Source organism: Phocoena sinus, chromosome 16, assembly GCF_008692025.1.
Source record: "Phocoena sinus isolate mPhoSin1 chromosome 16, mPhoSin1.pri, whole genome shotgun sequence".
Taxonomy (NCBI): domain Eukaryota; kingdom Metazoa; phylum Chordata; class Mammalia; order Artiodactyla; family Phocoenidae; genus Phocoena; species Phocoena sinus.
In genome coordinates, this window is record NC_045778.1 from 15,005,760 (window position 1) to 15,022,553 (window position 16,794).

General features: G+C 44.9%; 1 protein-coding gene across 2 annotated transcripts in view; it reads left to right on the forward strand.

Moving 5' to 3' along the window:
• The first annotated feature begins 1,366 nt into the window (after nt 1-1,366).
• Nucleotides 1,367-16,794, forward strand: part of ARID5B (AT-rich interaction domain 5B) — a 188,691-nt gene continuing 173,263 nt past the window's right edge. Inside the window, exons 1-2 of one of the 2 annotated variants that reach the window (XM_032609231.1) lie at nt 1,367-1,415; nt 1,842-2,096. In XM_032609231.1, the coding sequence (XP_032465122.1) occupies nt 1,395-1,415; nt 1,842-2,096 (276 nt within the window). In that variant the 5' untranslated portion in view covers nt 1,367-1,394. Of the gene's footprint in view, nt 1,416-1,841; nt 2,097-3,227; nt 3,328-16,794 lie in introns of those variants that run through there. The other variant, XM_032609232.1, reaches the window with a different exon arrangement.

The following is a 16,794-nucleotide window of genomic DNA, read 5'->3' on the forward strand; positions in this document are numbered from 1 at the left end:
CATTTTACATCCACACTGCGAAAATGCAGTCTAGCCTGGCGGAGGACCGGCAGCTGGGTCGGAGCGAACGAGGGCTTTGCAGTCTCTGCCTGTTCCTTGTTCTGTCGCTCTTAAGTTTCTGTGTGTTTGCATAATAGCCATGCATGCAAACCTCGCAATGCTCCAGGGCTCCAGAACAATAAATATACACATTTAAAGCCTTTATTGTCTTACGGTTCGTGCCCCCGGTTTTCAACAGCTTAATTTCTGGTTGTATGTAACTAGTTTGCAAATGGATTTTTTTCAGTTTCAAACTATTATTGAGGAAGCTCCTCTCCCTTTTTGGCGGGGGGAGGGGTTGGGGGGTGGGGGAGTAGCCGGTATATTATTCCTGTAGCGCTGGGTTATATAAACACATTATCATTTGAGAGCGCCCTTGGCGTCCATCAGCATTGTAAACACGTACTAGTGTATATACTTCAAAATTAAAGAATGCACACGCAGAACCGGGAGCCTGAATTCATATTCCGAGCAGACTCGCTGCTCGCATTTATTGATTTATCATGCATCGTTTATTGTTCCAGTCCCTAAATGCAGTCGCTGTCCGTTCAATATTGTTTGCAAAATCTTGAGATGTGTGTGCGCTGCTCACTTGTCTTTCTGGGTTTTTTTTTTTTTTTTCTGAGTATTTTTTTTGCGAAGCGAACAAATGCATTAATATTTATATGTTTATATAATCGATAACCCACTTTTCCCTTCGATGTAAATAGGCATCAAAAGATAATTTAACAGATTAGTTCTCGAAAACATGGCAGTGAGGAAGCGTAATTTAACTATCAAACAAATCTACATGTCTAATAACAGCAAATCTGCTAAGGAGCATTAGAAAGAGGAGCAGCGCCCCGGAATCTCTGCAGGAAATGTTCTTTATATTAGACATATACAAGCAGGTCCTGTCAGATGCACAGCGGAGCTCGCCAGCTCTCGTCTCCTCCAAAAATCTCATCAAATGAAACCGCTAGATAAGGGAGATTGGGAAGAGGTAGATCTCATCTTCACACACTTTAAGGGCAGAATTTATTTTTACAGACCTTCCTATATATTTTTTGCCTTGATCCATCCTCTTCCCGCCGAGATCGGACGGAGCCTTTCTGCCGATTATGAATTTGATCAACCCACGGTTGGAAGGAAACCTACACATTTTTGACAGGAGCTGAAAATTGAGTCGTCAGAGAAATATTAGGACACATTTTCAATCATTTTGGTGCCGAAGGGGAGGCGAGAGCTTAGTTTTATATTGAGAGATTACGCCGGCTGAAGGCAGAGAATGTTTTTCCCTGCCAGGACCTGATGCAATCCATTCAAGCCAACAAGTTTGGAGAGAATGTTGAGTTCAATCAATTCAGAACGTCGAGATGGAGCCCAACTCACTCCAGGTATTTCGCTCTCCTCCGCTCCTCCGATCCCGGCACCCCCCGGCACCCCCCAGCCCCCCGGCTCACCCACACCTCTGCACCCACCCACACCCCCCACAAACTTTTCACCAAACTTTTACCCTCTGCATCCCCCCAAATCATTTTTATTGTTTAAAAAAATCCCTGCAGTGATCATACATACATAATGTAATTCTACCGCCTCAGATGGAGAGGTAGGGAGAGGTGGGGGGCCCGGAGTCTTTTTTTTTTTTTTTTTTTAAGGGAGGCAGAAAATTTGTGTGGGCTCTATTATTTTTTCCACCCAGCTTTATATCTGTTGGCTCTTCTGTATTAAGAGTGTGGATGTCTGTGTGTAAATGTGTCTGGGAATAGACGTTTGTGCTCTGATGGCTACATTATTTATTTGGTGCTTTTTTTCCCCTGCAGTGGGTCGGCTCACCGTGTGGCTTGCACGGACCTTACATTTTCTACAAGGCTTTTCAATTCCACCTTGAAGGCAAACCAAGAATTTTGTCCCTTGGCGACTTTTTCTTTGTAAGATGTACGCCAAAGGATCCGATTTGCATAGCGGAGCTCCAGCTGTTGTGGGAAGAGAGGACCAGCCGGCAACTTTTATCCAGCTCTAAACTTTATTTCCTCCCAGAAGACACTCCCCAGGGCAGAAATAGCGACCATGGCGAGGTGGTAAACTTATATCTCCCTCTCTTCTTTCTTTATTATTTTTTCCCGTAGTAATGCTTATTACAGGGCAAGCTTGAAAATACTGTATTCACTTCTGCAGGCGAACAGGATCGACTTCTTTTTTAAAGGGGTAGCGCCACTAGCTGGGGCTCGAGTATTTTGCCATTGTCAGAGTTTGGCTGTCAGCTTTACAAAGAAGATCCAACTGCTGATTTTAGTCAAGATCAAATAACTTGTTCGAGAAGGGTTTTGTTCAGGGATGTGTGTGTGTGTGTGTGTGTGTGTGTGTGTGTGTGTGTGTGTGTGTGAGTGATCCTGCTATTGCCGCTTGAACATCACATGCTTTTTATATTTTTTGCCTTTTGAAAATTTACCTTCGCGTCTGGCTCGGTAGGGGATGGGTGGATTTCTTTCGGTGGGTTTCGATATTGTTCCCGTTTTTCTTTTCTTTTTTTTTTTTAAGTAAGTATTTGATATGTTTAAGAGGGCGGAAATTACGAAATGGAGGCAGAGTGAGATCAAAAGCTATTGAGTTGGCAAAGACGTGTTGAATAAAGTGATAAATGACAGGTACTGGAATAATACATTCAAATAACTTGCAGATCTGCCCGGGCGGATTTCAAAGCGGTCGTGTAACCGGCACAAACACGTTAAGCATTAACAACTATCTCTCGTCCCCACCCCCTCCCCCCGGACAAGCCATTTGATGTTCTAGTTTTCAATTACTCCACGCAAAGTGGACGCCTTCCAGCGCGATCTTTGGGGATGTGTGGGACGCGGACGGGGGAGGGAAGGGCAGAGGGGTGTGTGCTCACCCCCTGGCCCTGCGGGTCCGGAGTCCTCCGTGCCCAGACGGCGCTCCTGGGGAGGGTGGAGAGGGACAGAGCCTCCCCGGCACGTTTCTGGGCGGCCGCGGGGGCGCTCGCCGGCGCTCCCGGCAGGACGCCCGAGGTGAGCCCGCTGTCACCGGTCGCCGGGGCGGCCGCCCCTATTCGGCTCTGTCATTTCATGTGTGACCGCATTTCTGCGGGCTCCCCTCGTCAGCTGACCGACCTCAGCACCCTGGTACCTACCGGGGGAACTGTTTTGGGAAGGCTGTGCCTGCGGCGCGGCGGGGCGGGAGGGCGCGCGGCCGCCTGTCAAGGCTTTGTGTTGCCCAAGAGGGAGCAGGGCAATCAAACTCAGACTTCTGAGGGCAGCTAGCTCTGTGCCAGGCTTTCGAGTTGTCGAGGTAGGTGTGAGGACCTTTTTGTTAAGTGAATGGTTCCCCGTTTAACTCATCCCGGAGCTCGAAGCTGCCTGCCAGTCCTTCCAGAATTCCTTGGTCTGGTGGAGTTGATTGTACTTTTGGCACCTCCAGTTCACTCCTTCTGGCCGAGATCGAGTTACCCGTCAGTGGTCTATGCCGGTTAATTACCGGAGTTCGTCAAAACGTTCGCCCTCGTTTCAGCCTCTTCGGAAATAAGCCCCTCCCCCCTCCCCGAACACCTCTCCCAACCCACACGCCCTCCCCTCCGCCCTCCCGGCCAGCTATGGGTTTTAAATGTTCACCTTTCCCGACGTCTGCCGGCAATTTTACAAAGGTGTTGTTTGGAAATGCTGTGAAAAATCCTGCAGCCTACCAACAGGTTGAGCTCTTTGCACCGCCCAAGGTTTGGCTCGGCCCCCTCCCCCGACCCAACTTTCCTGCGCAGCTGTCTGCCTTCCCCTCCCCCTCCTGATTTCTTATTATTTGCTTTTCAAATTTATTACTTCAACATGGCCTGTGATCTGGAAAAGGGAAGGATTAAATATCCAGAAAAGAGCTGGTGCCTAATAGACTTCTGACTGAACCCAGAAGGAAATTATTCAGTGTTTTATGGGATATTTTGTGGCCACGCTCTTTTTTTTTTTTTTTCAATTGAAAGCGGAATATTTTTTAAAGACCCCGAATTGACCCCACTTGGTCCAGTTTTCATTTCTGTTGTGTAATTATATAGTAAATTCTGATTTAAGAATAAAAGAAATATTAGCTGAAGGTTGCATCTGGTAGAACTAATGATAGTGAATAGATATATTTTTAAATACACGATTTTTTAAAAGACATTAGTCATTATGGGGAAATGTAAGCGAACCATTTTAATGATCTTTGCGTTTCGTCGCTGCTCTATGAGCCATACCTGAGAAAATTAATCTTGCCATTTAAAAGTAAACTCTAGGGGGTTTGGAGAGGGACATGGCTCTATTTATATTCCTCAGCTGCATATACATCGTCTAATATTATGCATGATTTGTTTTTTAATGCTAACACGGCTGGTAATTAGCTGTATGATTATAGTTGTATATTTCATTAGGACTTTGGATGATGTCCTTGTGAATTATTCAGCCATATTAAAACAATTTTCAATTGAGATAATGACACGCCTCAAAATTATGCAAATACAGGCTACATTGTGCAAAATAATTACGACAAATGTAAAGCAGGTAGAAAGTTTCCCAGTGCAGATCGGTTTTCCACCCTGGTGATGTCATTTCCCCCCTGGCCTAAGATAGTCAGTCATTCATGAGCAGAATAGCAGCAGCAGTCTCCTCTGGAGGAGAGCCTGCAGAAACCAGCATTTACTGCTGGCACCTAGAGGGGGCAACAGGGCCCTCTCATTAAGACATTTGCTTTGTTTTCTCTTACTCTGTTAACTTGTTTATGTACAGCGAAATGATTTTGTTATTGATTTTAAATAGTTTTGAATGATGCATTTGCCATTTGCAATGCATAACTGAAAGAGAAAGGTTTCCTGGTGACGTGCACTGTGCCTTGGAGAAAATGTTCAGCACATTTAAATCAGCCAGTACAGTTTATTTAAAGTAACCAAATGGAGGTTAATAATTTCTTGATTGAGCTGACATCAGCATCCATTTCAAAAGGACAGCCAGGACTCCGTATGCTTTCTTGGCTTAAGAGCATCATTCTGTCTTTTTATGATTTCTTGAAATATAAAGACATGGGTTCTAAAAACAGGGAAATTATCATTGTGCGAGATTAGAAATAGCATCCCTGTGTGGTTTGCTATGATCTGCAGAGGACATTTTTTTTTTTTTTTGGTGGGGGAGGGAAATTTTCTTATTGATCTTTGCGTTAATTGTATCAGGCTAGATAAGGCAGGGATTTGTATGCCCATTTTATAGATGGAGACAGAGGCTTGAAGAGTTTATGTGACTTGTCAAAGGTCGCCGGCTAGAACCTAGGCCTTCTTAAGCTTTAGGGTTGCTTTATTTTCCCGCTGAAACCTACCCTTGAAACTAGAGCTTGAATACATCATATTATATTCCAGAAGTGTGTACTAAATGTGGGCAGTTCCTTGTACATTTTTGAACTATGACTAGTCAGCTTTGCTAAAGGTCACCAGATATTTAGGTAGCAGAATCATTCTTATTCTATAAAGTTCAGTTAATCCTAGCCAGTGTCATAGGACAATAACAGTTACATTTTAATACCATTATTAATAATCATTAACAATTTATTACTAGTTTAAGTAATTAGGATAATGTCTGGCCTGCTTATATCACTGCTGCCTACGCATACTTAACAGTGCTGGCAGCTGGTGTGGAGGAAAAGCATTCCAGAGACTCACAACTTGATTCTACAGCTTACTATTTGTTTGCCCTTGGATAACTGTAAACACTCTGAACCTCAGTTTCTTCATCTGCAAAATGGGAACAATAGTAAAGCTGACTGGGGATTGTTATAAATATCAAGAGACATTATTATGGGCAAAATTACTTTATAACTGTAAATTAAATAAATAGAAAAGAGGGCTTCCCTGGTGGAGCAGTGGTTGAGAGTCCGCCTGCCAACGCAGGGGACACGGGGTCGTGCCCCGGTCTGGGAAGATCCCACATGCCGCCGAGCGGCTGGGCCCGTGAGCCAAGGACGCTGAGCCTGTGCATCTGGAGCTTGTGCTCCGCAACGGGAAAAGCCACAACAGTGAGAGGCCCGTATACCGCAAAAAAAAAAAAAAAAAAAAAAAAAAAAAAATAGGTGGATGTACAAGGTTGGATTTCAGCCTGACGGATCATAGGCTGGATTCTACAAGAAAGCTTGCTGGTCCCCTGCAACAGCGAGTGTGGATGAGTAAGTCAGTGATGTCAGGGAGTCAATATCAAGCATATCTGGGCACTACAGATTTTAGTATGCAGCCAGGGTATCTAACAGTGGTTTGACTATCACCAGCTTCACTATCCAGTCAAAAATTGTTAAAAATCCATATTCACAAGCCCCTACTGGAATTAATTTATTTAGAATCTCTGGAATTGGGGTCCAGGATTCTGCATTTTAAACAGTCTTGCTGTGTGGATCTTGGGCGAGTTTTAAACTCTGTGCCTCGGTTTTCTCATCTGTAAAATGGAAATATGGTACCTACTTCCCAGGATTATTTTAAGGATTAAAGGAGTTAATACATGTAAAGTGCTTACAACTGAGGTGGGCACATAGCAGAGTCTCCAGTGATGGCTGACTCATTATTATTATCATTAATACTAGTATCGTTGTTCTCGTTAGAGTTTGAGACCCCTACCATGGACCTTCCTAAAGAAAGCTTTTCTCTATGAGAGGGCGGCATTTAGGTTAGTTTACTAGAACATATAGCCAATTCAGGTCCCCCCAGATCAGGCTGGCTTTCATCCATATGGTGGTTTTAGCTGTGTTGCCATTATAAAAGGCTCCTTAAGGATTTACGTTTTAGTATCGAAATATGCTGTCAACTGGATCAGCAGGAGTTTTTAGAAGATCACCTGATCATATCACGGACACATTCTGAAATTTAGGAGGTGCTGGACTGGCCTTGCTCTGCCTGTGGGTGGCCACTCACTGGGTCTCTGGTCTGTTTCCATGAGCTGATTTCTCTTTTTAGAAGTTTCTGAGATCTCTTCAGTGTCCTCACTAGCCTTGCAGAATTTCTTTAACTTTTCTAAGCCTCAGTTTCTTCATCTGTCAAATGGATTTAATGGTTTCTACTTTGCCAAGAGAATTAGTAATAATAATGAAGAGGTCTTGGCAACTAGCCTCGAACCAATACATGCGAGCTCAGCAAATGATGGATGCTGTTATAATAGTTATCGTTTATTTTTAGTAATGATCTTAAGCTAAGAGAAGGAATATCTTTACTCTCTCCCTAGCAGGCCCTTTAGAACTAGGGTGAGAACTAATGAATTACATGGACAGAGTTTATTGGACTGTGACAAGTGTCAGCAAACTAAGGCCAAAGGGCCAAATCTGGCCCACTGTCTGCTTTTGTAAATAAAGTTTTACTGGAACATAGACTGTTTATGTATTGTTTATAGCTGCTCTCAGACTACAGTGTCAGAGTTGAATGGTTGTGACAGTGACCATATGGCCCACACAGTGGAAAATATTTACTCTTTGGCCCTTTACAGAAAAAGTTTGCTGACCCCTGCCCTATGGAGTTGATCCGAAATAAGGAATGTGACTGTGTACCTTTTAGTCTTTCTTCCTTGGCTTTGGAGCAAGATCCAGTAATAGAAGAAATACTTTAACATTAATATGTCAAAAACCTTTATATGTACAAAATTCTGTTTTAGCATTGAGCCTAGGATGTTAAAATTTGAGAATCAGTAGAATGTATATACTAAGTTGTATTTTGGATGGTTAAGTTCCCAATTCCAGCCAATGCTGGTTTCATCTAGCTTGAGTTAATAAAAGCTGCTTGCTGAGTGCTATGTGCTCCGTGCTTTGCTAGGTACAGAGATGGATGTGAAACAATTCATGATGTGGCTTTTTTTCTCAAGAAGCTTATCAATCTTGATAGAGAGATGAGATCAGCACACGTTTTTAAAAAATGTAAAAGCAATGTAAGATGTAACACATTGGTGAATTGTTCTGACAGTAAATGCAAAAGGGTCACTATATGTTTTTGGAAAACGCATGTGTTCAACTCCTCAGCTGCTGATTGCAGACCTACTAGATGCTGGACAGTGGGGTACTGAGATACAGGAGAATGTCCCAGCCCTCAAAAAACTCTTAGTCTACCCCCATAGACAGACACTGGTCACAGAAAAGCTGTCAGACTCTTATCTGCATCCCTTAGTTAAAGTGGAGATTAACTAAGGTCACTATTTATTTGTAGCCTTTTGCAATCTTTCTGGAAACTATGAAGTACTGTCTTCACCTTTGAGGTCTTATTCACTCCATGCATATTTATAGAGCACCCATTTTGTGCCAGAGCCTGTTCTAGGCCCCGACATCCAGCATTGAACAAGACAGACAAGTACCCCTGCCCTCAGGGGACTTACAGTCTAGTGTTTGGTTTTAATCTCCCAGGTAGTTTTCGCATGGTGCTTCCTGGAATGGTTATCTGTGTGCTTTTCCTGTGCTTGTCACTCCCTCTTCCCCCTCCCCACTGCAGTGCTGTTCTCAGAAGCAGAGGGTTGTGTCTTACTTCCCTCTGGGTCTCCCCACAGCAGTCAGTGCATTCATCAAGTATCTACTGAATGACTAAATGTCATGATTAAAATGAACGCTTCCCCACAGCCTGCTTTCTTTAAGCTTGGCCCAATTTCTTTCTTTCTGGCAGAGGGTCATTCACCTGTGGGCCAGCTCCAGCAGCCCACCTCACATTTCTTTCTCTTCGAAAATCCATATCATTTTGCACCATAGGCTGTGAAAATGCGCACAGGTTTTTTTTTTTTTTTAAGTAGAACTCGCCAAAGAAATTAGTGACTACTTGGGACTGAATGATCAGGCGAGAGCCAGCATCTCCATCTTTTTCTTGTTTTGTTTTGTTTTGTTTTGTTTTTTTGCGGTACGCGGGCCTCTCACTGTTGTGGCCTCTCCCGTTGCGGAGCACAGGCTCCGGACGCGCAGGCTCAGCGGCCATGGCTCACGGGCCCAGCCGCTCCGCGGCATGTGGGATCTTCCCGGACCGGGGCACGAACCCCTGTCCCCTGAATCGGCAGGCAGACTCCCAACCACTGCGCCACCAGGGAAGCCCCAGCATCTCCATCTTTTTGAGCATGTTTCCAGTCTTCAGCCATCAGCCTATAGAAAGTCAGGGTTTTGGGGGAATTCCCTGGCGGTCCAGCGGTTTGGACTCTGAGCTTTCACTGCCAAGGGCCTGGGTTCAATCCCTGGTTGGGGAACTAGGATCCCACAAGCGGCACACGGTGGCAAAAAAAAAAAAAAAGAAAATTGTATTTAAAATAAATAAAGGTTGTTTAAAAAAAAAAAAGTCAGGGCTCTGGGGTGTCAGTCTGCGGAAAGATGGGACTTCAGGGAAGGGGAGTCACTTCTCACCTGAGTGTTGGTTGGCAGTTCCGGCGAACTAGCATGTTTTCCAGACTGATGTTCTTGACGAGGCCACATGTTTGATAGCAAGTCAAAACCGTAATCAATTAAAACCTGTCTTGACATTTAGAGTGTCAGGCACATACTAAGGAAATGTTATTTTTATGGAGTGCACGAGTCCATACATGTAAATACTTCGCTGTTAGTTATTAATAAAGCATGCCATTGTTCATAGTGGCATCTAGTGATACATGACTCAGGCTCATTTATCAAAGTCTAGTTTTAACCAATATCCAGAATATAATTGCTGGAATCAAATGGATTTGCTTGTCATTTTTTATAGCCAGCGTGGTTGGATATCTGCCATCTTCTACTCAGAATAATATTGTAGCTAGTGATTACCCGTTGGCTTGGCTTTTAAATAAATTTGAAATAAATTTATTGATTGTTGGCTTAAGGATTCATTCGCCTCTCAGAAATGTGGTCATGGATTCCTGCATTTCTTGAAAAATCTGCTCCTGTGCCCTCGCACGAGGATGGCTTTTTCTAGCCGCACCAAGGTCCTTGCTGGCCTCCTGGAGATCAGAACCTGGGCCTTGGCCTTTGAAGAGCATGGCTCGCATCCTGTGCTGTGAGCACCCGTACTGACGACACGTTTCCAACGTGCAGATGACGATGATGATTGAAAGGGTGCTTTAGACTCATGCCAATGGCATCAAGTCTCCAGTACACACTTGCGTACATTAATTCTGCTTTTAAAATCAGACGCATTGTTAACAGCGTTCAAGATGGATATTTGACATTTGTCACACAGACTAGGACATGTGGTTTAACTGCATGAATCTTCTGTAGGATCTTTGTGGCTGTGTGAATCGACGCACAGTGGTGGGTGTCCTTACACACATGAACGTCAAGTTCCGGGTCCCATCTCCATCCTTGAAGAGAGAGAAAAACTGGGGGTAGAAACCACGTGTTGCTAGTCAATCTGGTGGCCCCATAACCATCTCCCCTCTCCCCACCTTTCCCTTCTCATGACTCCAGCGCACCTGGGCTGTGAGGCGCATCCCTCCTCCCCGGAGTTGAGTTCCAAGCCGGATCAGTGGCACTAAACATTAAACTCTTGTCTTTGAGAATAATAGGCTTTGCTTTGTACACCCTCAAGCATGTTGAGCTACTGTGCAGGCTGGAAAATAAAAATGTTCTAATTGTGTCTTTTAAATAAGCATAGGATTGAATTAATTAGACCATATTTTGTCTTTAGTTGCTTAGTTACCCAATAGTATTCCTGGGCACGAGTAAGATAAATTGGCTCTTTTTGTGCTGCCTGTGTCCTTTAATCATAATTACTGTACTGCTTAGAAGAGTAAAGCATACATAGATTTTGAATTTTTTATTAATAGTCAAAAGTATGCGTATGTATATAAAGTATATGCTGTTTAACCTGTTTTATATGCTTTTATGTGGGAAGAAGTTTTACTGTGGTGGTAACATTTGCATTAGTTGCTCAAAGATGTAGTTCTGGGAAATACATAATTGAAATGTTTTTGAATTGCTTTTTCTGGCCTTTTCAATCTTATTCAAAATAATAGCGCCTCCAGTCCTAGAGCAGTCATTCTCATTTGATTTAACATCTTTCTTTGCACTGCACGCGCGGCGCCCAGTTTTAACCCTGCAGCCTAGATGAGGTTTTGTGATTCACGGGCCTCACACTTTGTGCCTTATGTTTTGGGGTTCACACTGTTGGGGGGCAGCAGAGCGCCTGCATCCAGCGACCATTATTCCAGTGCCCTTCGCTCTGGCACTCTTCCGTGTTCCTCGCAGAAGGCTCCAGGGTTGGAGATCATAAGAGTTTGTTGTAGCTTGGACTGGACAGTGCTTTGTGCTTGCCTTCTAGGGTCATGCAAAATGGGATGTGGCTTCTGGAAGGAACTTGGGTTTCTAGCCCCCTATCCCACCCCTCCACCACGGAGGGCAGCAAGAGTTGGACAGCTTGATGTAGTTATTGAACAATGGGAGAGTCTGGCTTAAGACCCAGCATGCGTGCTGGGCAAATGTATGTGAAAATCGACCCCATTGTTCTGTTGTATTTGAAAGCAAATAAATTATTTACAGATATTTGCTAATTAAAGCACATGTTGTTTTACCAGCACAAAAGAACACGGTATTACTGGAGACAAAGAAGTAAGTGCGCATAATTTAATCTTGATAATTCTGTGTGTTCTTCTTAAAGGACGAATATGTTTAAAAATATGTACATATACATACATATCAAAGTGTGTGTGTGTATGTATATACAGATATGTATATATGGAGTTGTGTGTGTGTGTGTGTGTGTGTGTGTTATTCTCACAAAAGAAGCCTTGCATACTACAGAGATAACAGGCCAAGTTACCATCCAGTTACTTGTCACTAGGCCTGCTCAAAGCTCCCTGTGGAACATTGGAGATGGAAATCATTTTGACAGAATACCGTTTTCCCTTTAGTCCAAGCTTTGCTTGCCGTCATCTATTTTGAGCTCAGCTCCGAGTACCATTGGGAAAAAAGCAAACTAGCCAGATACTGTACCAGGGAATAAAAATGTTCTCATTCATTACCTTGTCCTCAGACTTTCCTCAGTGATGGGCCCAGGTTTAGTGGTTTCTCTTCTGTAACGAACCAACTTTGGCGACGTTCTGATTGGAAATTTGCCTTGTGGAATGAGGGCCTCTGACGTGCGGTGAAGCCGTCCGATGCAGAATAGGTTGTTCTGATGTTCTGAGACCTTCTCCTGGCATGAACGATAGCCTGTCCATGGGTGCAGCCGGTCCCTCTGCCTCTGCCATCAGACATGTGTGCTTGTAGGCGGGACTGGCCAGACAGCTCTTGGTGCTGTTGATCACGATGACCAGGAAGACTTGCCATGCTTGTCTCAGAAAAAGGCTCCTGGCTGATGTGCCATGGACGTTTTAATAGACTCACAGGATATTCAAGAGAACAAGTCCAGCCCCCTCTATTTAATAGATGCAGAGACTAACCAGAACCCAGTCCCTCAAGCACAGTGGTCTGCTGCTTTAGGGAAGGGCTGCTCTCTTGAGGTTACAGTCTGAGGCAAGTAGGCAAGTGTTTCCCATGGGCGTGTTCAGGTGGGTGGTTCCAGTGCCCTGTCTTACACCAGTAGTTGGTGCCTCTGTGGGAGATCACTTTTATAAAATCACTAATGGAGTGTATGGTTTTTATTCTAATGATGAGATACTTACCAAAGGGTGAGTGATTACACAGAAACCAGGCTTTGATATTCAGGGTCCCCTCTGGATTTCACCTTTATTACTCTCATTTCCAAATTCTTTCCTGGAGCCAGGAGAGCCCTCTGATAGGGATATTTATATTGACTCAAGAAAAGCATTCTTGGTGATAAACAGAATTGGCATTTCTGCTACCGTCTGATATTCATGGATGGTTTCTTTCATTCAGAAATTTTTATTGTGTGCCTGCTATGTGCTGGTTCTCTGCACTGGGATATAACAGTTAACACAGTGACTAATACCCAGATAAAGATTTCTGTTCTTATGTTACTCACTCTCTAAAGGAAGAAGGAAAAGGTGAGTTCATTGATTTATCCAAAATGGAGGAAACCCATCACCATACACTGTAGTCTTAGAACCACATTCGCACTTCCTTCTTCCAGGTGCACAACCCAGAGGAAACTTCCCAACTTGCTGTTTTCCAAAACCATTTGCAAAAGTTTCACCCACAGTGTTTTCAATGAAGTTACATTTTTTTTCTATTGAGTAGCTATTATGTGTCAGGCATTGCAAATAAATTAACATATAATTTAAATACTCATTTAGTTCTCAAAGAAATTCGCTAAGGTTGGTAGTATTGTGACATTTCCACACTTTATAGACTAGGCAACTGAGACCGAAAGAGTTGTTAAGTAACTTGCCCAAGGTCACATCTAAGTGAGACTGAGAGGCAAGATTGAAAACACCAGATTCTCGATTCTGCCAGGTGATCTTCATATCCCCCTATTTAGAATATATTGAGAAATATATTATATATATTTTCATTTTCATTATATACTGACCTATTCTTTATCTGAGCCTTTATGAATAGTTTCTTTTGGTCCTTCATCTATTTATTTAGTATATGGTTCTTGAAAGCTTCTATCCTGCTGTCTGGGAACTTGCAGTCAAATTGGCTGTTGACTGATACGCGAGTATTTGGTAATAATACCGCGCACGGTAAAGTGTTTGCACGGGCTCTTTAAATCCCACAAGCCCACGGGAGGAGCCAGGCACCTCCCTCCTGAGCGGCGTCTGTGTGCAGGCCGTGCTGTGCCCTGGAGAGACAGGTAGGAAACGAGGCAGATCCTGCCTTCGTGGGGCTTCTCACTGGGCGGGGAGCACAGGCACGATTAAGCAAACAATCCTAAATAAATGGGTGCTTTTGTGGTGCGGTCAGCAAGGAGAAGGGAAAATACAGCGACCTATGATGGCGTACCTGATCTTGTTAGGAAGGTCTCTGGAGGCATTTTGCAAGAAGTAGTGTTTGAACTCAGGGCTAAAGAGATTCCCGTGACGATTGGGAAAAGGTTTCTTGGTAGGATGTGGAGGGGGGAGCGTTCTCCCTTTGGCATGATTTCTGGGCTGAGCCGAATCTTGGTGAACCCAGGAAACAGGTTAGAGACGCCCACTGAAGCCCACTGGAGGCCCCTACTATTTTAGATCCCATTGAGACACCTGCGTAGCATTTTCAGAACTGATTTACATTGGCTGGCTGTGGAGAAGTAGAAAACGGAGCCGCAAACTAAGGCCTATAGGCCAAATCTGGCCCACTGCCTGTTTTGTCAATAAAGTTTTATTGGCACACAGCCACCTGTTTACAAATGGTCTCTGGCAGCTTTCACACTATCGTGGCAGAGCTGAGTAGTTGCGACAGAGACTGTGACGCACAGAGCCTCACGTGTTTACCATCTGACCTTTTACGGTAAATGTTTGCCTGGCCCCTGGTCTGATATGACTTTAATAAAGTTAGTAGTAAAACTAGGTGTCGACAGCTTCACATGGACATTCTGTTTACACTTTACAGCCACAGTACTATGAGGGGGGCTCTAGGGCCATGTCATTCTGCAGGCGGGCAACCCGAGAGTCTAGGTCACCCGTCCAGGTTTCTAAGTTCACTCATCCGGTAAATGACAGAGACTGAATGGGAGCTCGAGCTGTCTTGATTCCAGAACACAGGCGGCAGACGCCTCGTGCTGTCCTGCTGACAGGTCGAGGAATTGGGGGTTGTATCCGAAGAAGGGTGTAAAATTTGCTGAGGTTTTTCTTTGTGAAGTAAAATAGCACAACTGATGTATCCTGTTCAAAAACCACCTCCTCTATGATGTCTTCCACTGACGAGGAGAGAAAGGAGCCTGGAGCAGAGGCACAGGTGTGGGCCGGGCTGGGAGGCCGAAGTGGGTGGAGCCAGGCTGGGAGACAGAACGGGGGGGGGGGGGGGGGGGGTGCGGCGTGTGACTCGTCTGGATGTTGCCCCTCAGGTCCTGTCGAACTTTGCATGCAGGCAGCAGTGTCGTTTGATGTTGCCATATCTTTCCATTTTTTTCAAGAGACGTGCCAGAAAGCCAGATTTTTGTGTGGTTTTAGTTGGCAGTTCCTTACAATTTTTAAGAAAACTCTGTGGGCCAAACTCAACATGTATTCAGTCTAGATGTGGCCCACGGGCTGCCACCTTGCACTCTCTGGAGGAAAGCTTTGGAATATTACAGTTTTGAAAACTTTCGCATATTTGGCCCGTTTTCTGTAATGAAGCAAAAGGAACCTGTTAGTCCTAAAGGGGCAGCAAAGGGAGGAGGCCAGGCAGCCCGGTGGGCAAAGCCCTCACCATTTTCTCCAGCGGAAGCTCCAGAGTCTGGAGGGATGGAAGGAATGGACGGACATGCAAGCTGGGGCCCACAGTCAGGAAGGGCACAGGGATTAAGATGTGGGAAGAGGGGCTTCCCTGGTGGCGCAGTGGTTGGGAGTCCGCCTGCCGATGCTAGGGGACACGGGTTCGTGCCCTGGTCCGGGAAGATCCCACGTGCCGCGGAGCGGCTGGGCCCGTGAGCCATGGCCGCTGAGCCTGCGCGTCCGGAGCCTGTGCTCCGCAACGGGAGAGGCCACAACAGTGAGAGGCCCGCGTACCGCAAAAAAAAAAAAAAGTGGGAAGAAAGAAGTGTGTGAGTGGGGAGGTGGCCTGGAGCCATGCTGAAGGCGCCCTGCCGAAGGGGGCTTGTGAGCAGACCCTTGAAAATACTTCGGCCTTTCATGGGTGGAGATTTTTGAGGAGTGGGAATGACAGAAGGGGAAATCCTTGGCAGATGAAGCCATAGGCAAGTAGGAAGGCAGGACTTTGCAGTGTTGGATGAGGTCTGTGGTCGGCAAAGGAGCAGGGCTGTGGTGGACGATGGGGTAGACTGAAGCCAGACCTCGGGTTGTCTAGCTGGTCTGGTTGAACTTGAACCTAGAGGCAGTGCTGATTAATAATTTCACGTGTGTGTTTTTTCTTTCTGTTTAGAATATAAACTCTTAGTCTCAAAGCTTGGTAGAACCACACGTGTGTATGTACTCTGACTGGTAGTAGCTGCACGTCATCTTGGTCCGTTACTTAATTTTTCTGGGGTCTCTGTTTCCTTATCTGTGAAGTAGGCTAATCTTGCTGGGCTGTGATTATCAAATGAGACTTGTATGGGCATAAAGTCTCAAACCCTGACCTGGCTAATAGAAGACCCAGGCCTTCAGCAGATGCTGGTCATCGACCCTGTCCTTTCTGGTCCGGGACCAAATCCGAACTTTATTGTCTCCATGAAGTCTGTCATCAATTTAAATTGAGTTAAACTTCCTGGTTCTCCGTCTGTCCTGAGAGATTTTTCTTGTGTTTAGGTTCAGAGTTTTTGATTCATGTTTGAAGTTTCCAGTCACTGTGAAGGAGTCACCCTGCAGCCCATTCTGCTCTGTTCTATTTGGGTCCTAAAGGACCCTCAGGGGGCATTTCTTCCATCAGCCACAACAAAATAAAAAGAGATGGGAGTCAAGAGACCAAACCTGCATTCCAGATGTCCCACCTCAGTGTGCCGAAGAAAGTTCAGACCTGGTGCTTCCCAGGTCCCTCCCCTTTCGTGATGCAACCTCTGGGAAACCTGGTGTTGACGCGCTGAATGTGCACAGCCTTGAATTTATTGTAAATACCTTCCCTTTCCCGCCATTTAAAAAGAGCCTCTCCTAGTTCTTATTTTTCAAAACACCCCTAATCTGGAAATGGGTTTCACCCCCTTGTCCTCTCCTCCTTTTCCTCTTTCGGTGGTGGTAAGGAGTGTCATTCCAGACCAACTCCTTTGAGATGTGTGATGCCAGGTTCTTTCAAAAAGCAGAAAGCATCAGCAGAAAGAAGGACGTAAAGGGC